The sequence below is a fragment of the Caretta caretta genome, chromosome 22 (genome assembly GCF_965140235.1).
Source record: "Caretta caretta isolate rCarCar2 chromosome 22, rCarCar1.hap1, whole genome shotgun sequence".
Lineage (NCBI taxonomy): Eukaryota > Metazoa > Chordata > Testudines > Cheloniidae > Caretta > Caretta caretta.
Window position 1 is genome coordinate 19681944 of NC_134227.1, and position 22643 is coordinate 19704586.

Here is a 22643-nt window from a genome sequence, read left to right on the forward strand (position 1 = left end):
CTGTAGGCACTTAGGAGCTTACCTGGGAGTCAGGCACCTATGTACTTTTGAAAATCCGTCCCTATGTTGGTTTTGGAAATGGGATTTAGGCACCTAAGGCACTTTGGCACTTTGAACACTTTATCTTATGTCCCAGTCTCAAAGAATTCACCATCTAGTGTACAGACAATGGGAGCAGGAACCAGCAGTCAGTGAACACTGAAGTTGTCAGTGCTGTGATCTTTTGGGATAAGATTCCTATTGCTGGTGAGTCTGGTGTTTTGCAGAAGAATGAATGCATATATTCTAAATGAGAGAGAGAGAGAGAGAGAGAGAGTTGGGCAGTTTTCCCCAAGCACTATTGTGGAAACAGCTAACCCAGGTGAATTCTGTGGCCATGACAGACTAAGGGCATGTCTACAGTACCATGCAGTCACGTCCTAAAATACTTGCCTATCTCCGTTACAGAAGAACTTAGCTAGCAGAGAGAGCCCAAGGGAGTGGTTGGTGTAATGAGTGGTTTCCTATTGATTTGGAATACCTTTTGTTTATCTTCCCTTGAGTATTTATCACTGCTGTGTTGGAGAACAGGATCATGTCTTTTTGAAAGATACAAGAGGAAATATCCGTACAGTCAGGGCAAGCGGCTAGCTATATTTCAGTCCACTCTCTTTTGTCCCTCTTGCAAGACAATGATTAGGGTGTAATAAAGTTAGTTTTGATCTGGTATATGTCAGTATGTTCAGGCTTCACCATTTCAGTGCAGAGACATTACAGTCCTGTTTCCTATTAGGTTTCCAGATGGACACTCTCACTAACCAGGCTGTTTTCTTACACACGTGCCCAGGAAACATTAGCTGAGTGTCTTATGTTAATGCACAAAAGAAGGTTTGCCATGCAAGATTCTTAGCTGCACTGTGTAAAAATAATGTCGTCGGGTACAGTATCTGCTGTTAAAATCTTGCCGATGCTGGTGGCGGGCTGGCCAGGTATATACCGAAGGATTACTGCTCCCTAGCCTCTCATCAGAATCTGCATTGCATGTTACCGTTACTATCTGCCTAACAGCAAACGAGAGGTGCTAGCCAAAGAGAGAGTACATATGTTCTCATTGGTCAGTGTGGGAGTCAGTGCCTTCTGCTCTGCTCAGCCAATCAGTGATCATACAGCCAATGAGAGCTTTGTGCTAGTTTTCCCCCTGGAAGGGGATTATGAGTGCCACCATGCCCAGCTCTCTGTGGGAATGTGGTATTTGTAAGGAGGTATTTGTGGTATTTTAGCCATATCCTATGTAGTCACAGATAGCACTTCAAAGAGAGTGAGTGAGAGGTTTGGGCCAAATCAAAGCCAGTTGAGGAAGATGAAAGGGTTTGCTTCTGCCAAGCATGAATCCTGGCCCATTGTTCCCAGATGAGGGAGTGTTGAAGTTATCAACTAAAACGCCAAGAGGAGATGGAGGAGGAGGAAGATGTCAGCCTCAAGCAGTGCCATTGGTTTGTTTTTCGCCAGTGTGGTTGTGTGAAAACACACCTCAGAAATGAGCAATAAACAATCTGTCCTCTTAAATCCAATCCTAACCAGCCCCCCCCCCTAATTTGGGAAAGCCCTTTGGCACTTTAGATAAGTATTGAGGCTCATTTTTGCGTTTCAGTGGAGATGCAGAATAAAGGGTAATGATTCTTGCCAATACAATCCCATGCTGAGTCTCTCCCTAACCAAATAGCTAAAATCTGGAATGATAGTTCAAGAGCATAGTGAACCCGCCCTGGATTCTCTGCCTCCTTCTGTGCTACTGAGAGCTGAGTGAATGTGTCAACATCATCTTGTTAAGCCTTCTTTTCACCAAGGCTCTCTTACAAGGTCCACAGTTACTGAAGTAGAGAAGCTTCTGCAAAACTCATACTTCCTGAATGCAACAGTCTGAGATGTACATTCTGTAGGTAGCAATTTGTCTAGCTAAAGGAGTGTATGTTCTAATTTGACTGATAGATCTTCTAGGGTGAATTGCACAGGTGTGTTGGTGCTACTCTAAGATTAATTTCCCAGCACCTCAGTCTAGCCATGTTTCAGGGATTTGTTGGCATTAGCAGTGCTGCAGGGTAGCTGAGACCCCAAATTGTTTTTGTTTTTAAAAAAATCAACCCATTTTGGTTAATATCTGGAAATGTTTTAATGAAATTAGTTGGAAAGACTTTCAGTGAGAACAGAGTTTGTTGTTTGTTGGAATTTCAGCACTTCTCTCTGCAGCATTTGCAACCCAATCATTGCAGCATTAGATTAGCGCATGAGAAGCAGTGGATAAGGGTGACTAGTTCCTTTTTATGGTCCAGGCTAAGTGAAATGCAAGAAATAAACAGAAATAGGAGACAGGGAAAAAATTGAGCCAGCTCCTCAGCTGGTGTAAATCAGCACTGCTGCATTTACTTTAGTGGAGCTATGCTGAGATACATCAACTGAGGATCTATCCCTTAATTTTTAATTCGTGGTGGTATTCATAACATAAGCAAGAATCTTCATTGTGCTGATTCTCAAGCACACGGTGTCCCTTCAGCATGGGATTTCCTAATCTTGATTTGCAATGTGTCCCCACTTTTAATTACATTCAAAATCATCCATATATAAATATAATAGTCAGGTGGGTTAATTCCATTAAATTCTCCCAGGAATCCCTTATTTTCTAAGTTGCTCTCATTTAATTGCTTGAATCCAATGAGAGAGAGAAACTTCCTAAGAATTTACTAAGCTCGTGAGCTTCTTTGGTCCTATGCAGCACGGATCTGGGCTCCCCTTTTCCCTGGCCTTTGGGGGATTGGGCAATCAGCATGAAACTGTCTAGGATTGAGATTGCAATTCTAGTTTAATTTTGAACTGCTACCAGCCCCAGAAGGTAAAGACTGCTGCATAGAAATAGGCCAACTATTCTGGAGAGTGAGCTGGGCTTTCTCCTACTGAAGATAGTTAAGACCCAGGCAGACTGCGAAGAGCTACAAAAGGATCTCTCAAAAACTGGGTGACTGCGCAACAAAAAGGCAGATGAAATTCAATACTGATAAATGCAAAGTAATGCATATTGGAAAACATAATCCCAACTATACATATAAAATGATGGGGTCTAAATTAGCTGTTACCATTCAAGAAAGAGATCTTGGAGTCATTGTGGATCCTTCTCTGAAAACATCCACTCAACGTGCAGCGGCAGTTAAAAAAGCAAACAGAATGTTGGGCATCATTAAGAAAAGGATAGATAATAAGACAGAAAATATCATATTGCTTCTGTATAAATCCATGGTATCCCCACATCTTGAATACTGCGTGCAGATGTGGTCGCCCCATCTCAAAAAAGATATGTTGGACTTGGAAAAAGTTCAGAAAAGGGCAACAAAAAATATTAGGGGTATGGAATGGATGCCGTCTGAGGAGAGATTAATAAGACTAGGACTTTACAGCTTGGAAAAGAGACGACTAAGGGGGTATATGATTTAGGTGTATGAAATCATGACTGATGTGGAGAAAATCAATAAGGAAGTGTTATTTACTACTCCTCATAACACAAGAACTACAAGTCACCAAATGAAATTAATAGACGGCAGGTTTAAAACAAATAAAAGGAAGTATTTCTTCACACGACGCACAGTCAACCTGTGGAACTCTTTGCCAGAGGATGTTGTGAAGGCCAAGGCTATAACAGAGTTAAAAAAAGAACTAGATAAATTCATGGAGGATGGGTCCATCCCTGGCTATTAGCCAGGATGGGCAGGGATGGTGTCCCTAGCCTCTGTTTGCCAGAGGCTGGGACTGGGCAACAGCGAATGGATCACTTGATGATTACCTGTTCTGTTCATTCCCTCTGGGGTACCTGGTATTGGCCACTGTGGGATGACAGGATACTGGGCTAGATGGACCTTTGGTCTGACTCAGTATGGCCGTTCTTATGTTATGTTCATCTGCTTGCAAACTTTGCAGGGACTGTAAACCAGTTAAGGGGAAAGTTAGACAATTGCTGCAAGGAGATGTTAGATGTATAGGGTGCATTGCCCTCACCATCCCAAATTGGATTCATCTAAAACCTTCTTCCCCAGATGAAAGGGTTTGGAGGGGGATTAATACGTGACTGCAATGAGATCCATGCACTGACACAAAGTGCAGTAGCCTGGAATGCCAGCGAAGCAATGCCCTGGCATAAAACCACAGGCAAAGGTTTAGGATGATGTCAGGTTGGAATGCTCCTTGGCATTTCATATGGGAGCTCTGCAACCTCTTCTAAGGGGATTTGAAATGAAATGAATGTTCTGGGGTAGGGGAAGGACCTATCTATGGAAATCGCATAAACGTTGTGTGGAGTAGCCACAGTGAGTCCAGACATATACAATGAGGATGATGCTGAGTTAGTGTAACTTGCTTGTTAGGCTTCCATGGGACCTGAGCTTGGTTGGGATACAGAGAAATATAAATGTTCGGGGGTTGGAATCAACATGCAGAAGTCCCAACTAGTGCAGAAGTTGGTGGGTTAACAGTAGAGAATGTAAAATCAGGCAAGTCTGTACTGTATGTTAGTACTTCCATCTCATTTTGTTTGCTGATCACATTTACTTCACTGGAAGCCCTTTGGAAACAATGGTGCATTTCCCATCCTCATTAACTGAATGTCCATCTTTGTCTCTGCCATCTCCTGTTCTTTGTGTATGCCGTTATCATCCAACTGTCAGAGATACTCATGCCTTTGGGTCGCACGCTAACGCCCTCACGGCTGTGATATTAGCAGGTGATTTTTGACTCCTGAATGGAAGCAGGTCAAGCTGCAAATGAAACAGACGGCAGGACAAAGTGTATGAAAAGTCGATTGATAGAGGAAAAGTGAACCCAACAACCCCTGGTCTTTCTGAACAGGGGTGATTATGGCCTAGGCTGCTGCTGACTCACTCTGAAACTTACCTTTGTTGATAAGGCTAGTGCATGTTTGGAGAGAGTGCCTGCTATTTGTTTGTTCCATCCCCAGTAAGGATTGAGAGCATCCCTAAGTGGACTGCTAGCTGGAGAATTACCTAGTGGAGTAAAGAGTTCATTGTTGTTGTCTTTTGTTTGATTCTGGAGTTCACATTTTTCCTCAGCTGTGTAATATGAGAACTCTTATTCCAGACAAAGCATGCATGTAAAAATGGTACAAATGCATGGCCGTGTTAACAGTGTATCTGTGCAAATAACTAAATCAGCGTTAGGAAACCAGTTCTATAAATATCTTTGCATTGAGTGACCTGGGTCATCGGAGTTGCTTCCATGGAACATGTTTATAGAAGTGGTGAGATGCACCAGAGCAAAATATACAGTTGCTTAATGTGCAACAGCAGAAGCACAAAGTCTTCAAATATCATTAGCCCTTGATTAATAATTCATCTTAAAATCAATTTTAAAAAATTAAAATGCTGAATGCAAATCCAAATTGAAGTTATATTGGGAAATGGAAATATCAGTGCTATTTCCCACCTCATCTTCCCCTTTCCCCTCCCAGAAGTGATCTAAATTGGAGCCTGCATGTGCACAGAATGCAGTGTGATGCATACAGTATGTTACCTAAATGCAACACTTGATAAACTTCTATTGCTTTTTTTGTGTGTGTGTGTGTGTTTTATATCTGTTCTTTCCAGGCTTCGTGGACTCGGCCCGAGAAGCAAGAGGTATAAGATTACCAGACCAGTAGCCAATCCCTTTAGGTTTTTTTAAAAGTGTTACAGATTAACATATCGCTAGTACAGTAACCAAGCCAGCTAAACCAGTATTAGTAATTTAACCGTATTAAAAAAAGAAAAAAGATCAGCTGATAGTGGTAGAAGTTGCTTGACTTATAGTGACGCATCTTTGGATGAGCAAACAAGCTGTGTCAGGAGTTGGCAGAGGTCATGCGTGAGAACCCTATTTGCCATTTAAACCACAAGACTGTAATTTTCAGTGGATGTGAAATCAAATAGACAAAAGCCCATTTAGCCAAATGGCCACCCGAGAGGTGGCACTTCGCTGGAATTATGAGACTTTCCCTTCCATGTAGTTTGGGAAAGTAGCTTCCCTCTAAGAACCTGGCTGCCTCCACTCCAGCCCAACTCACCTGTTTGCTCATTGCTCTCATTAGGTTCAGTCTTCTCTTAAAGAACAATTGCATCACATTCCATCTCAAAAGCAATGCAATTACATGTCCCCAGGCTGCGTTTCTCCACAAAATGCTCCTAAATTTACCTTATCTATCTATCTCTTTGTGGGGAGGAGGGGAAACTTGGGGGGAGTTAAGTGTATTTAAATAACACAATTTGGTGCAAGTCGGTTGATATTTTTCACATGAAATTATGTATTTAAAATATTCTATTTTTACATATTCATGATTTGTAGAGAGACTTCTTCCTTCCAAATCTGCCTGGGAACCTAATTCCCAAGCAAATAGAGGTGGTGGTTAGAGCTTGGTGACTGCATTTCGTATTCTTAGCAGCAGTATTTTGGTAGCCTGACTGAGTATCTTAACCCAATGGAAGTAGAGAGGGCGATGTGGTTTAGACAAGGTTCGGCTGTTACCCAAGCCCATCAACATCTGCTTCAGGTGAGGATGATGGGAACTTGCCTCGTCCTGTTCTGAAGTAGTATGTTGGAGAGCCATGAACATGGAAGATGGAGACGTAGAATATTCATGCTGGTTTCTACTGGAGGATTTGGAATTTTAATAGTTTCCTTTCTTTATGCCTAAGTTAATTCATGTTATAATTGTATATTCTTTAATACATTGCACTGTGTATCTCATGCCTTTTTAATTTCAAAAGTAATGCCACTAAACTTAGTCGGTCTGAAATCCTTTCCCTCCCTGACTTTTAAAGGAGTTGAGTGGGGGTTTGTGAAGGATACTTTATTATACTCTTGCCTTGCGTAAGCTACTTTGGAGGGGAAGTAGCTGTTAGCTACTTGTGCTTCTGAACCCCAATCAGCCATGCTCTCATTCGGCATAGCCCTGTAAATCCTCCCTCACCATTCCAGCCCAGAATGTACTGGAGAAAGGGAGAGCGTCAGAAGTTAGCAGCAGATATGAACCAAAAAGAGTGTTATCACAGACAGCTGTTAAAAGCTCAGTTACAGGCAAAACAGACAGTCTTATTATGGCTTGAGTTGTGAACTGGACTTATCTGAAACATTCCACTCCAACATAATCCGGTCCCAAATTAATGGTGCCTTGTTGATATCTGTGCAAGGCAATGCTAATTCCCAGTTAAGTGCACTCTGACTGGGATAATGAAAGCACAGAGCTAGGATGGGTCCCTCATCTCCTTCCTTTTGATTTTCCAACTGTGTCCAATATTTCAGGGTGACTCTGCCTGGTGATGCTTGCCACTTTGCTAATGATGCCAATATGTGTGAGAGGCAGTTGTGTGCCGGGGGGCAGGGGCAAGGGGTTGTACCTGTGTGCTCTATTTGGAGAGGACTCAAACATCCTAAAAACAGACTCTCCTGACCCACGTAGGAGTAAATGTTCCTTTAGCTCTGGAGTATTGAAAACCAGGCCAACTCTTTTGATAACATCTAATGCCCTGTGAATTGGGAAAAGTACAGAGAAGGGCAACAGAAATGATGAGGGTCTGGAACAACTTCCATGTGAGGAGAGCTTAAAAAGCCTGGGAGTGTTCAGTTTAGAGAAGACGTGACTGAGGGTGTATGAAAGAGGTCTAGAAAATCATGACTGGTGTGAAGAAAGTGAAAAAGTTACCTCTTCACATAACACAAGAACCCGGTGTCACCCAGTGAAATTAATAGGCGGCAGGTTTAAAACAAACATCAGGAAGTATTTCTTCCCACAATGTACTGTCAGCCTATGGAACGTGTTGCCAGGGGATGTTGTGAAGGCCAAAATTATAACAGGGTTCAAAAAAGAACTAGATAAGTTCATGGAGGATAAGTGCATCTATGGCTATTAGCCAGGATGGTGAGGGATGCAGCCCTGTGCTTTGGGTGTCCCTACACCTCCAGCTACCAGGAGCAGGGACTGGACGACAGGGGACACATCACTTGATAATTGTCCTGTTCTGTTCATTCCCTCTGACGCATCTGGCACCAGTCACTGTTGGATGACAAGATACTGGGTTAGATGTACTGTTGGTCTGACTTTTATGACCACAGCACAATGAGCAAAGACAAAAAAATATGGTTTCACATGGAAAACATAGTGCGATAGACTAATGCCTCATTAGGAAACCTTTCACAGCACCTGTAAAGCTACCAAATGTAGTGATCCAGACTGGCACACTGTCCCATGCATGCATGAAATAGAGCTCTATGTCCTGGAGACTGTGCCAGGGAGAGAGGGCAAAGTTGTTAGCATGTGGCCTTGGCTTGGTTTCGTCAAGCTTGCCGCAAACCTTCTTGGAGCAGGGGGGACAGGAGAGAGAGAGGCCGAATTGCTTCCATATTTTATCAATGGATATCAATTTTCTGCTTGTAGATATGAAAGGCTTAAAGGACAAAAAAGTGCGGAGTTAATGGATTGAGATAGAGCTGGAAACAGCGGGGCCTGTCTTTTCAGCACAACTTGTTCAGAGCTGGATGATCATCTTTACTTATAATTAACTCTTTCAGCCTCAAGCTTTTCCCAGGCTGCAACCTCTAAACAAAAAGATATCTTAGACCCAGAAGAGCTGTGCTCCCAAGATCTCAATAGAGCGCTCTCTGCTAAGGCTCAGAGTTTCTTTGGGGTTTGAGATTGTAAGTCTGTTTAGCTGGGAGTTTGGAGCACTTACTGTTGTAATCACAACACGCAGTTGCGCACACACAAGGGAGTGCAATTTACCAGTTGGTAGCGTCCAGAAGCTTGTTAGGCACTCACAAACAAGTAGATATCTGTGTTTCAAAGGGCTGAAATTGGAGTAGTCGGTAAGGCAAAAGGAGCAGGGAAAGGTGACAAAGTTCCATGGTTATATGGGTTGGGAGAGCCTGTCTTGAATGATTCATTCTTACGATTCAGGGATGTTAGGAGTTGCAACATTTCAGTTGTTAAGGAACAAGGTGATTCTGACAGACGGTTGTAATCTCTTTGAACACCTTGTGACCAGGATGTAATGCTCCCTATCTATATACTGCCTGACATATATATACTCACGCACCGCATATAGGAGCAATTCCTAAATCGGCTTGAAGCCAATCACCTTATTACAGAACTTGTTTAAACTCACAGACCCTACGAAAACTTCAAGCAAGGGTATTCGAAGACTCATATATTTTCCCACCCTGTTTACAAATCTTGTGCTGGTCAGCCCCATGTTCAGACAGGAGCACTGAACTTTCACACTACATGGCCTCTGATTCAAACTCAGGGTCCTGGTTCTGTGCTCACTTACACTGATGTGAATTGGGAATGACTCCACTGAAATCAGTAGCGTCACTCCGGTGTAAAACAGATACAAGTGAGAGGAGAATCAAGCCTGCGATCTGCGTGTTCAGGTCTGTTGGAAACTGACCTAGTCATAGTAGGGCTCTACAAGAGTGCAGTAAGTGGGGAATCCCTTAGCTAGTATCTATCAAGCCTTGCGTTGTAACTCTGAACACAAGAGCCATGGCTTGCCAAGCTTGGACACCTCTCAACCGGAGACACCACCTTCCTTAGCTGCGTATCTTTTGACATGTGCCAGCGTGGGATAGGTAACTCCTCTCCCTCTTCCTTGGTGCTTTGGGATTGCTGCATTCAGCCTTGTACAGCAAGGAGTAATACTGCTTTGGTAAATTTCACTACTATACAGCTCTAGACTGCTTGCAGGTGATTGCTTCTAAAGTACTGAGCATGGGGTGGGCAGGGAGAGCTGATGGGGGAATAGAACTGTATTAAACCCTGGTGCCACAGTGGCCCGGCCTCCTTATACCCTGTCTGCCCCAAGCGGCTTGGTGCCCAGTCTCGTACTCTGTCTTCCTTTCCTACTAGACTCTGGATGGGCGGATAGTGGTGCACAGCCACGCCCGAGTGTCCTCCCTGACGCTCAAGGACATTCAGTACACGGATGCTGGAGAATATGTGTGCACAGCCAGCAACACCATCGGGCAAGACTCCCAGGCCATGTATCTTGAAGTGCAATGTAAGTATGGTCAATGGGCTCTTGTCTGCAGAGGGGGCAGTGTTGATTCCCTAAGAAGTGGCTCAGGTGGCCGCAGGGCATGCTGTCCGAAGGCTGATGCCTGTTAGATGGCAGTGAGCCATGTTCTGTTTCAGCGAAGGTCATAGGAGTCCACGCAGTCTAGAATCAGTTTCTGGGGTAAGAACCAGCCATATTGCTTTCTGGGAAGACAAATAAAGCAGGGTCCATAAACAGTTCTGTGTGCGCAAATGAAGGGCCCTGGGTCCTCAGCTGGTGTAAATCAGCACCACTCCAGTGCAAGTCCTGAGCTGCATCAGTTTACACCATCTGGTGACATGTCCCAAAGTGTTTGTGGGCCAGGTTTGTGCCTCCTGAGGTAGAGCAAGGAAGCTAGATCCTCCTCAGTCCTCGTGCATTGGCTTGGTACAGCAGGGCAGCTGCTGTTCAAACCTTCCCCCAACTCCATTTTTGAACGGCCTAACTGAGGCCTGGCAGGACTTGAGGAGCCCTCTGCTCCACATCCTCCACCCATGGTATCATTCCCTTTGGTAGAGCATCCCCTGGTGCTCTCTGAGCTGCTGGAGGGCGTGCGCCCATGGGTGAGTGGCAGGAGGCACACTCTGTTCCCTGGATGTGTAATGCACTGTCTGCTGAGCCCCACCCCCAGGAGCTTAGCATTCCCAGCCCTTGCCAGCCCCAACTCCTATCCCCTGCCAAGGAGTGGAGGTCAGGACACCAGGCCCGGGAACCAGACCTGGATTTCCTGCATGGGATTACAGAACCCCAGCTGGGGAACTGGGCTGGTGCAGGGGGGCATTTATGGCTCCAGTTGCCTCAAATGATGCTGTCTTGGTTCCCAGATGCCCCCAAGCTGCAGGGCCCTGTGGCAGTCTACACCTGGGAGGGGAATCAAGTGAACATCACATGCGAGGTGTTTGCTTACCCCAGTGCTGTCATCTCCTGGTTCCGGGATGGACAGCTGCTACCAAGCTCCAACTACAGTAACATCAAGATCTACAACACCCCATCAGCCAGCTACCTGGAGGTGAGGACAGGGGGCTCTCAAGGGGCGGGATATGAATGTACAGCCTCCATGAGTTATAGATTAATGTATGTTTGTGGCACCGAGAGCCCTGATGGGAGTTCTCTGTCCCTCTGTGCGGTCTGTTGCTGCCCCATCTGTAAACAGGGAAGAAGCATTTCCAGCCCCTAGTGGCAAGAAGTTATGGCCTGGCCTGTGGCAGGAGCAGAGATGGCACACTGTGTGCCAAGAGACAGGACCATTCCAATTAAGGGCTGAAGAATGGATTGCTCGTTAGTGGTCAGAAGCATGCTTGGCTGCAAACCAGTAAGAGGCCCATTCTCTGCCCTGAACAGGTTGCAGTCTAAATGTTGGACAAGAGGGAACACGTGAGAGTGACGCATCATTGTAGGCAGGGCAAGGAATCAGGAGGAAGCACCCAACTTACAAATGAAATAGGATTGTTGTTCATTTGTTGTGTCTATCCGGGTAGTTCCCAAAGGATCCAGTCAGGACTGAGACCCCTTTATGTTGAGTGCTGCACAGAGCCCTAGGAAGACACAGTCTCTTGCTCTGTATCTCGGGACGATATCTGTGGAGACGCACCTGATCTACAGTCTCTTCCCCTTCACTGTGGTACATGTGTGTGTCATTGTGCAGTTTGATTAAAGGAGAGAGGGTGCAGGAAAGGAGGAGATAACAAGGCAGGAGGCTAAAGAAGGCCCTTTGACCCCTGTAAATTGAACAGCCTGTGGAGCAGAAGCAGGGCCTTTTCTTCAGCTTCTCACCTATCGCCACAGGGCCCCTGGGCAGCCTGCATGTGTCTCTGATGCGCTGATGCTCAGCATCCATGTTATGGTACCTTGGTATCTCCCCCTTCAGTAAAACCCAGCAGGGGTTGGGGAAGTTGGGCTTTGAGATCTGGGTGCATCCTTAAACACCCCCACTCCTGATCCTTAAACGTCCAGGTGACACCGGATTCCGAGAATGACTTTGGGAACTATAACTGCACCGCAGTGAATCGCATCGGCCAGGAGTCCTCAGAATTCATCCTTGTGCAAGCAGGTGAGTGTCCCACACAGCCCCTTGATCCATTGACAGGAGGAGGGCTGGCGGGATGCACAGGCAGTCATTGCACTGGTGTGATGAAGGGAAAGCCTTTCTCTACTCCAGGTGTCTGCCTTGAGGGGCATCAGAGCAGCCAGTTGTAGCTCACAAGTTTGAAGGTGGTGTCAATTCCAGGAATTTTGGCTCCTGCCCCATTTTTGGAGGTGGCTGCTTTTTGCCCGAGTAGGCCTTTGTGCACCCTACAGTACCCACTGATGCTGTGACAGAATCTTGCTTTTTGGCTTTTAATAGCAGCGCCGTGAACTATCTTCCATAAAACTGCTGCCACACACAAATCCCAAAGCAGCACATGCCAGCCAGACAGGCTTCTCCACCTGCCTTGGTAACCAAACAGGCTGGGAGGGGCTCCACTATCCTGAACTCAGAGTGCCCTCAATAATTAATGTGCCCGGTTGCCATGGAAATAGTTGGGAATTACCCAGCTGTACATTCAAATGTTCTGTGAGGAAGGCCCGAAGCAGCAGAATAGTCTGGGGTGCATGCATAGCCATGTGCCAGCTGTATTTATTCGTCAGAGTAAATAAGTGACCAGGAGGGAAATGCTGCGAGTCTCCTGTCCCTGATGGGAGGGAGGAAATGAAAACTCCATAATTCACAGAGAACCTGTTTGCTTCCCAAGAGTCCCTGTAGCAAGCCTGGACGAGGACAGGGTCCCACCTGTGGGCCTGAGCACAAGGCAGAATGCAGGCAGATGTTTCTGGGATTGCCACAGACACCTGCTCTCCAAGGGCACAGGCTGTATGAACATTTGCCACCTGCCCTCTCCACATCACTGCTTATTATTTTCCTTCCTCCCCCAGATACTCCGTCCTCTCCTTCCATTGACAGAGTGGAGCCCTACTCCAGCACTGCCCAGGTGGAGTTCGATGAGCCCGAGGCCACCGGTGGGGTGCCCATCCTCAAGTACAAGGCGGAATGGAGAGCACGGGGCGAGGAGGATTGGCATTCCAGGTGGTATGATGCCAAAGAAGGTAGGGTGTGAAAAATCATTGTCCCTCTTAGCATCTCAAGAGTCGCTTCTTGTTTTTGGAGTGAGAAAGTTCCCCCCTCTAACTTCAGCATCCATTCTAGGCTCTTCGGGATTCCCAAAGTGGAATCCACATCATGGTCAGGTGTTGGTGGTATTCTAAAATCACTCCCACTGGTATGAAGTGTATGCCTTCAAGTTACCCTGCTGTGTGCTCTGTTCCTGCCATTCAGCTGTGCAGAGCCTCACTACTTACAGGATCAGAAAACAATAGTGTCAACAAAGACTCTAGACCTATTGTTATTACGTATGTAGTTATTTGTATTGCAGTATCACCTGGATTTCTCAATCAGGGATCAGTCCCCATTGTACTAGTTGCTGTTCACACGTGAAAAGACAGTCCCTGTCTCAAAGAGCTTGCAATCTAAGTAACTGTGATCTAAGCAACAGAAATAGTATTGTGCTCACCTGATCTTTTCGTTTAAAGTCAAACCCAGTTGAGTTCCAGATCCAGTTTTCTCTGGGTCAAAGGGTCATCAGACTGGTTTGCAAGAAGCTCATTTAAGAGGAAGGTACCACCATGCTTCATAGGGAGGATGAATCTAGGCAGAGAGAGAGAGAGAGAGAGACTCACTCATTAGACAGAAATCTATATAGCCGGGGGTGGTTAAGAAGAACCCTCCCTTTTAAGCATCGGAATTAACTCCAGCTTTAACATTTTTAAGGGACCTTCCAGGTCATCTGTCAGGGACGTTCCATGGGCAGGTTCAGCGCTAAAATATTGGTCATTAGAACACATTGTTTGGGAATATAGGAGTCACCATGGTCCAATTAACCCAGTGCCCTTTCTCTAACAGTGGCCAGTACCAGTTGTTTCTGAGGAAAGTGTGAGAAACCCCATGGTGGGCAGATGTGTGGTAACATGCATGCCTATGAAGGTCTCATCCTAATCTCTAATACTGAATAATCGGATTAAGACCTAAAGCATGAAGTTTAATATCCCTCCCAAAGTTTTTTGTTAGTGTTAACTATTATAGTGGGATATTCTTTCTCCATACAAATGTATAATCCCTTTTCAAATCTTGCACAGTTCTTGGCCTCAGTGACATCTGGTAGCAGTGAATTCCACAATCCAATCACTCATGAAAAAATATTTCCTTTATTCAGTTTTGAGTTTCCTATCTTTTAGTTTCATTGAACGTCTCCTTGTTCTTGTGTTGTGAAACAGGGAGACCAGAAGTTCCTGGTCTGTCCCATCTAGACCAGTCATTATTTTATATAATTTTATCAAGTCCCCTCTTCTTCGTCTTCTAAGGTAAATAGTCCCAGGCCTTTCAACCTCCAAGGCCCCCAGTCATTCTCTTTGCCGGTCTCTGTACCCTTCCTAGTTCAGCAATATCCTCAAGGTCCTTCATTTTCAGTTTTTATTTTGTTTAAAATTTCCCAGGAATTTAAGTGTTACTACAAAAATTTTAAAAAATGGATGAAAATTAATGCAAAAAATAGCATCATGTTTTTCTGGGTCAATATCACATTTAACATTGGGGGACTGGAAAACCGAATAAAAGCAACTAATAGAGAAAAATAAAGTATTGAACGTAAAAGCAGTTTAATGCTATGGTTTATTTAATGAACTGTATATTAACAATACATACACATATGAATGCACATGTGTATTTATCTGCCACTGTATTGCCTTCCTTTAACAGACAGCCTTATATTTACACTTAGACTAACTTATTAACAAACATATCTGCCTAGCATAGTGTGCTGCATTTTCTTTACATAATCAGTATTTTCATGTATTTGGTCCAAAATTGAGGTGAAAATCAGTAAAAAACCAAATAATACCTTCTTAAAGCCTGGGAATTTTTCAGTGAAAACTTAAAGAATCTTAAATACCCTATTCAAGATGGGGTGACCAGCTCTGCACACAGGAACCCAGATGGAGCTGCCCCATTAATCTGCATAATGGTTTCATTCATGTATATTGGTTTGTACCTCCTGCCCAAGGCACTCTGTGCAGCGCTGCCATAAACTACAGAAAGCAACCAGTCAGCAGAGTCCAAATTCCCTTTTCCCCAGGAGGTCTAACTCCCATCAAATCATGCAGCATGGCGACAGTCTGTGCAAATCTATACACCTTAAATTCCCCCTGGAGTCCAGTAAACCAAGGCGGTTTGGCGCTGGTGGAGGGAGAATCTTGTTCCAGAGGGTTCTACCATATGTATTATTATTTGCATTACCATAGCACACTAGAGTCCCTTCCCCCCCACAGGAATTACATCGCCATAGGTACAGTCAGATTTGGTTTCTCCATTTCTTCCTTTCTGTGAAGTGGAAATAGATTTTCTTTTAGTTCAGCCAATAAAAACCTCACTAAGTCCCCCCTCCCACCTCTCTCCTTAAACTGTGTCTGAGCCTCACGGCTTGATTCCTAAGGGAGGGTTGCAGCCTCTTCTCTTGCTGGAGGCTTGGCTCCCAGTCAGTTCGACAGGAGTTGAGCAGACAGATAGCTGTACTTCTTCTCCCGCATCAATCGCTTGCGCCTCCAGGGTTTCTGCTTTTAAATTGTGCTGTGTCAGGAAGAAGGAAATCTGTCCCCACGGTGATGGCTCAGGGTCATGCAGAGGCTGTGGTAGCTGGGGCAAGGTGAGGAATCCAAAATGATTCCTGTCAACCTTTGAGCTGGATTAGGAGTCAGGTGATGTGTAAAACCTCTAGTCTGGCTGCATCTGCAAGAGCCTGTCGAGTACCACCAGCCTGCAAAGCTTAAACTGAGGGTCTCTGCCCATTTCACCACACACGATACTGTAGACAAATAGCAAATGGTTTTCTCGGCCCCTCCTTCTAAAGAATCCAGCATGTGACAGTGACGGTGTGCTCTGTGGGATCTGGTTTCCCCTTGAGGCATTGCTTTTCCCAATTGGTATTGAATACTAAGTTGTATGATGGAACACAACGAGGCCTAGACCCTACAACCAGAATCTTGGGAGGTCTGTAAGGGGAGTGAGACATTCTGCCTTGCATATGCCAAGCAATGGCCCACAAATAACATGAAGTACAAACCCTGCGTGCACATTGAGCAGTGAGCCATTCAGGTGGAAAGCAGTGATTTTCCCAGATCTTTTCCATTGCCGGGATCCTCCCTTTGATGTCTCACCCATCCAGCACATCGTTTGTTCTTCTCTGCTGAGCAGAGATGCACTGTGGCTGCCTTGACAAATCAGCCTCCCCTGCATATGTATGCTCCCCAGCATGCAGGAACAAAGCTCCTGTTCTCACTGCAGGGTCCCATTCAGGTTCTTTCTCGGTGACTTGCACTGATTACAAGCCCAGATGTCATACCTTGAGCTTTGCACATGGATGCAAGAGGGGCTAAAGGGGTAGATGGGAACACTTAGGAGCCTGGAGTGTGCCTGGCTCCTCACGTGCCCCCATGCTGTGCAGACCCCTTGTTCTGTCTGGGGGGAGAGCAGTGGCTTTATTCCGCAGTGTGGTTAAAATACAGCTAGCTATCCGTTCTCATGGATGCAGCAGATGTAGGTATGCACCCTACGCGCACAGACACGCCATGTGAATGCTTGTGCTGCCACATCTGCATTCCCATCCCTCTGTCACTTGCCTTGCTTTGGCTGCTGCTGGACTTTTTTCTGTGCTTGGAAGCCACACTCCAGCAGCTGACCAGCACTGGGCTCTGTGGCGCTCTGCAGCCACAGCCCCGCATTGGGGTATGTAGGATCACTCCTGGGAGAGCCCCAGTGACAGGTGCAGCTGTTGCTCCCCTTGGTGTCTGCTCTGGGCCTCATCTCGTCTCATCTCCTTTGGAGAGGCTCAGGCGGCAATGCTAGCCCTGCAGTCTTTACACTGAACTATCCACAAAAGAGGGTGGCTTTGTTCCTGGGGCTTTCCTGCAGGGCCAGGCACAGCCCGCGCTCCATCTGTGTGCCTGACATTACAAATGGGCTTGTACTGACTATCCATTCAAACCCCACTTTTCCCTTTTCCCCTCTCTCATTTCTGCAACAGCAAACATGGAGGGCATGATCACCATCATGGGCCTGAAGCCAGAGACAACCTATAACATCAGACTGTCAGCCATCAACGGCAAAGGCCTGGGAGAGATCAGTCCGGTGTCTGAGTTCAAGACCCAGCCAGTTCGTAAGTAAAAACCAGCCCTTCCCCCCCTCTTTCTCTCACAGGTCTTGGTGCACCCTTTGCAAAGTCTATTGAGCTTTTATGATTTTGCCAGATTCCATCATTAATATTTTCCCTAGAGTGAGATTTTGTATTGGGCCGCACCCCCAGGACTGCAACAAATGTTCTACTCTCCAGGAGACTTGGGCAGCAGTCAATCAGATGGCATTTTCATAATACAAACAAGCAGCCCATTGAGAAGGGCTGGGTCTCCCAATTGAAGCTACAGGCTATTTTCATTGCTTGGGGGCTAGGGGAGGAATCTTGGGGGCTAGGCGTGGGTGTCAGAGAAGCTGCCATGAGAATGTGTTTGAAACTGCAGGAAGGAGGGAAGGTTATTTCACTGCGCCGCTGTTTGCTCTGTTAAAATGTTCATCTGCCTTGCTCTGCATCATCTCCCTCTGTCAGTGGGATGCTTCTCTGCAGCCTGGGGCCTCCCCTCCCCATCTTGATCATGAGCAAAAAGCCCTGGAGTCAAAATCAGGTTTGATTTTTGGAGGTGGGATTCAGTGTGAATTCTGCCAGCTGGGAAAAAGAGAAAATAATGACATTCCGTGTGCATGAAGAAGCATACTGGAGCCAGAAGGGAAGAGCTGATGTTTGCTTTATATGGAGTCCCTCCCTCTTTTATATCTGATCCCAGCCAAGGACTTAAGATCCTGGGTCAGCCCGAGTTGACTCCTTGTGAGTTCCTGCCATGCTCCCCCGTGGTGTTCACCCCTTTCATAAGGATGTGCCTGAATATGTCCACATGCATCTCCTGCTCTCCTGACTCTGCTCAAGCTAATGATGCTTTGCAGGCACTGTCATGAGTTCAGAGCTGTCTCCTCCATGATGCTCTAGTACACTGCCACTGATCATTCTGGAGCTCCTGAGAGTTTTGCACAGTCCCATAGGTAGCCACACTCCCGGTCACCCTGACTATCAAGCCCAGGAGCATATCAAGCCCAGCTCCATAGTCTCTGTTGCCTCTCCATCTCTTTGACATTTTTGTTTTTGGGTGTATCTCTTTTCTTTTTGTCTGTGTTCCATCTATGGAAAACCGCAGGCATTCCTCATTCATGTAAGTGCCTCGCTGCATCTCTTTCTTTCTAGCCATCCCTAGAATGCTCCCCTAACATGCCAGAGCTCTAGCATTTAATGTAGTTTTTTCTCCCTCTCCTTGTCCTTAGGAAAAACGTAGCCCATACTATCCATCTCCATCTCCTAATAACACTGACCCTAGAGTAGCCATTCTGCTCTGCTTAATGTGGCGCTCTGTTGAACTGAGCTCAGAGGCCTGTTCCCCGTTGTACAGCATGCAGTATCAACAATTCGTCACTTGCAATGATTTTTCTAAAGGTAACGGCACTGCTGGATCAGCAGTTTCGGAGTAGAGTAGCAAAATGTTTCTTGGTTAGCACTCATTAACATTTTTTAAGTTTTCATGAATTTTAGACGTTCAGAAAACAAACAGCAAAGAGCTTTAATGTTTAAGAAGAATTTTCTTGTTTTTCAGCCAACTCAGAAATTTTCAAAGATTCTGAATTTTTTCAAAATTTGGAAGTAAAAGGGGGGAAAAATTGAGAAAATGTTCACAATTTCCCCCCTCCTTTTAACAAACTCTGTTCATAGTAGCACTTGCAATCCTCCAGCAATCAAATGGATTGCAGCCACTTTCCCTTTAGTGCACAGACATATCTCCTTCTCCACCAGCAAAAATCCAAAATTAACTGAAGAAAATTAATGATGGGTTTGATGTGTGTGTTTGTTTAGAACACTTAGGTTTATCATCCAGGCTTAGTCAAAAAGTATTCATCACATATTCCATAGCTATTCCTGCCTTTCAGATTAACAGCATGGCAGTGAGGAGATGCCACTTCAGCTGGGTGAGAATTGCGGTAGCGGCTGCTTGCTATAGTACGACATACCCCCTTCTGGTGAGCTGATCCGGTGGCCAGAATTCTATTGGCAGCCTTTACTGGGCTGTTACCACCATGTTTGTGTTCTCAAAAACTTGCCAGAAGATATTGCAGCTCCCAAAAAGTGTATCAGTAGATATATATTGTGAAATTCTGGCTTCACTGAAGTTAAGACATTGGCTGTTGACTTCAGTAGGGCCAGGATTTTACCCATAGGAGACTTGAGCTATTGGTGGTGAAATACTGTGGCCCTCTAGGAAAATCGAAGTTTGGATAGATCACTAGATAGATCAGTGGGTTGACTAACAGATAGCTAGATAGACCTGTATAGAGATGGTTGGATAGAATTTGTGATTGTACCAGTTACAAATAGGATAAGGTCAATGGGAAGAAATGCCATACCTATTGTGATTCTTGGTCATGTGTTCAGTATTCTGCCTACATTGTTTGGAACCTGTAATTTTAGCAGAAGTAATTTATACCTCATATAAAGTTAATCACAGTTAGTATTATATCCATCTAGCAATTGGTTTGGCAGCGTGTTCTGAATTGAACAACAGCAGTGATATGCTGGGGAGATAAAGACACAGCCACTCAGATCTCTGATGATGAATACCATAAAAGGGGGGAGGGGGACTGAATTAGGCAGCAAAAACAGATATCAAAAGCCATGCTCACAGTCATAGCTCCAGATATGCCTGCCAAGCCACTTGCTCATTATCCAGTGACAATTCTATGGCTCTTACAACAGAAGAGTTAAATCACACCTGTAATATGGCATTTTTCCACTGTGTTTTAAAGTATGGCGCCATCATCTAGAATTTGGTTTTCTGGACCAAAATGTATCTTCTCCGGTTCAATGGGACAGAGCTGCAGGTGCCCTGGCACGTCAGCTGATACAGGCTGAGACATACTCCTGGTCATGGAGTTTTCACTGTAATCTGGACAAATCCACCGCTTACCTCTTGCAATGTGATTGTTGGAGCAGATGAGGAGATGGTGATGGGAGACCAGGCCTGAGGGGGAGATGTGAAATGATGTGTGGAGGTTGTTCCATGCGGGGGAATAGAGTGAAAGGAGAAGCAAAGCGTAGAGTGATGAGAGAGGAGGATAAATTATGTCAGAGGTTTGGTCAGGAGTGCTGTCGAGTTCTCCTGTAGGTCGTTGTAGAAACACCCATGGAAATGATGATGGATGATCACAGAGACTCGCCGTGGTGCAACTTCATAGAGCCTAGGTCAGGCAGGCTGGACACAGTCATCTGTCCTGTGATTGTGTAGACAGGATGGCTGAAATCTGTTGTGGGGATTGAGCACCTGAAAGTGCACAAAATCTAACCAGAATAGTGATTTAACATGCTCTAATATTCGAGCCCAACTCTGCAACCTTGATGGTGAGTGGCATGTACTCACACAGGCCACCCCACTGTGTTCATTGCGACCACTCTGGTTAAGTACCAGATGCCACTTGAATCAGGTGGCAGAATCAGTCCCCTGATAAGGAATGAAGATCAGGCTGTGCAGGGCCCAGTGCCTCTAGGGAGCTGAGGAAATTAGAGCAGACACTGGACAAGCTTGCTTAGCAGAAGAGCTCTGAGGGATTGGAGCATCATTATTGCAATACCGTTTTCTTTTCACTCTTTTCCTACCTGCTCCCATCCCCTTCTCTGCCATCCCACCTTGCTCTGAGTCAGGCTCAGAGTTGCCCTCCTGGTTTTCAAGGCCTATCATGGCCTTGCCTCAGCCAACTTCTCCTGCCTGTGAACAGCTCCTTCCACCTTGGCCTCCTCTCTGACAGCTCTCCCTTGGCACTCCACTCACTAGCACCACCCTGTCTGTCAGAAACCCTGTCTCTCCCTCTGATACTCCTCCATCTTTCAATCTCTCCTTGCAACTTTCCTTCCCTTTCCTCTTCAGCTTACAGCAGACTCTTGTGTTCTTTGTGAATGTGGGCGTGAAGGTGGCTCCATAAGAATACACTGCATTGTATTACTTCAGGGGCTTTTGAAATGGTTTGATTTGTTCATGCAACTGATTGAAGATCAGACCAGGAAAGACCCTCTGGGATTTCATAGTCTCACAGCAGGGAGTCAGCAAGGTTTTGGGAAGGAATTTCACACCAGCTTTGCTCTTCTAAATTATTTGGGAATATTGTGGCAAAGGGACTCCAAGGGAATGCTGCTGGATGTATGTGATGAGCTGAGGTTCCTTGGAAAGCAGGGCACGGTGCTGCCTCCTCGGGTCTTGGGCTGGGGACTCAGCATTGTAGAAGGAGTAGCAGAAAGGAGTCCGAGATGGATGCTGAGGGCCACAATCTCATGCTTTTATTCATGCTGAATAGGACTTTGTTCCATGAGTAGTCTTCGTCAGCCTGGTCCGTGCTAATATAAACACACAGCATGTGGTATGTAAAATATTTAATGACACCGTTTTTTTGAAAACTCAGCATGTCTTCCCCTGGTGACAGAAAATGAAAAAGATAGAACCACACCTGACAGATGCTGGTCACAGTGAGTAAAATGTTCAGAAATGCCTACGTGACTTATTAATCCTACCATTGTTGTAGCCTTGTTGATCCCAGGATATTAGAGAGACAGGGTGGGTGAGGTAACATCTTTTTGCTGAATCAACTTCTGTTGGTGAGAGAAACACCCGACGAAGAGCTGTGTAAGCTCAAAAACTTGTCTCTCTCCCCGAAAGAAGCTGGTGGTTAGTGAAGGAGAGCTGCAAAAGAACTTAAAAAGACGAGGATAGACTAGTCCTGACATCAGTGGAACCACTTGTGGAGTAACGATGGCCTTCCCCGTGAGTAAAGAGATTAGAATCTGGCCCTCAACAGGAAGGCAGGAAGCAATGGCTACTTATCAGGCAGCAGTTTTCCAGACAGAGAGTGAGTCCTGCAAAAAGAATGCTGTAAGCCCCCTACCACTTATTTTTGTAGGGGATTGTGTAACTGATTTGCACGATGATACTGACATAAGATTTTCAGGTTTGCATGTGTTTCTTAAATCTAAAGCCGATAACTAAGAACGTGTCACTCCTGACAAATACATTATATTCTGTCTCTCAATCCTGATAAATAAGTTAATTCAAGTTAAAGACAACCAGTTTCTTGACAGTTCTTACATGGCTACTCAGCGGGAAGAAGAACAGAAAATGTTTTGGTTAAGCCCAGTTCCGTTTCATTATCTGAAGTTGCCCCAGGAACAGTAGCCAATGCTCTTAGTCCCAAATGCCCCTTTTGCCATTTAGATAAGTTTGCAGAAGCAAAGACAAAATGCTTCAAAAAATCATCATCATCTCAGTTTATTCTTTGAAAGCCATTGAAAACGTCATTGATGCGAAACTTAAAGCATATTTTTAAAC

The 22643-nt window shown here is 45.4% G+C and overlaps 1 protein-coding gene across 10 annotated transcripts in view; it reads left to right on the forward strand.

The window, feature by feature from the left end:
• The window catches only part of NCAM1 (neural cell adhesion molecule 1), a 255338-nt gene that overhangs the window by 175565 nt on the left and 57130 nt on the right, over positions 1-22643 (forward strand). For 5 of the 10 annotated variants that reach the window (XM_048827255.2, XM_048827247.2, XM_048827246.2 and 2 more), the window contains exons 9-14: positions 5622-5651; positions 9914-10064; positions 10925-11109; positions 12054-12150; positions 13014-13184; positions 17210-17341. In XM_048827255.2, the coding sequence (XP_048683212.1) occupies positions 5622-5651; positions 9914-10064; positions 10925-11109; positions 12054-12150; positions 13014-13184; positions 17210-17341 (766 nt within the window). The remainder of the gene's footprint in view (positions 1-5621; positions 5652-9913; positions 10065-10924; positions 11110-12053; positions 12151-13013; positions 13185-17209; positions 17342-22643) is intronic. The other 5 variants (XM_048827256.2, XM_048827248.2, XM_048827249.2 and 2 more) reach the window with 1 other exon arrangement.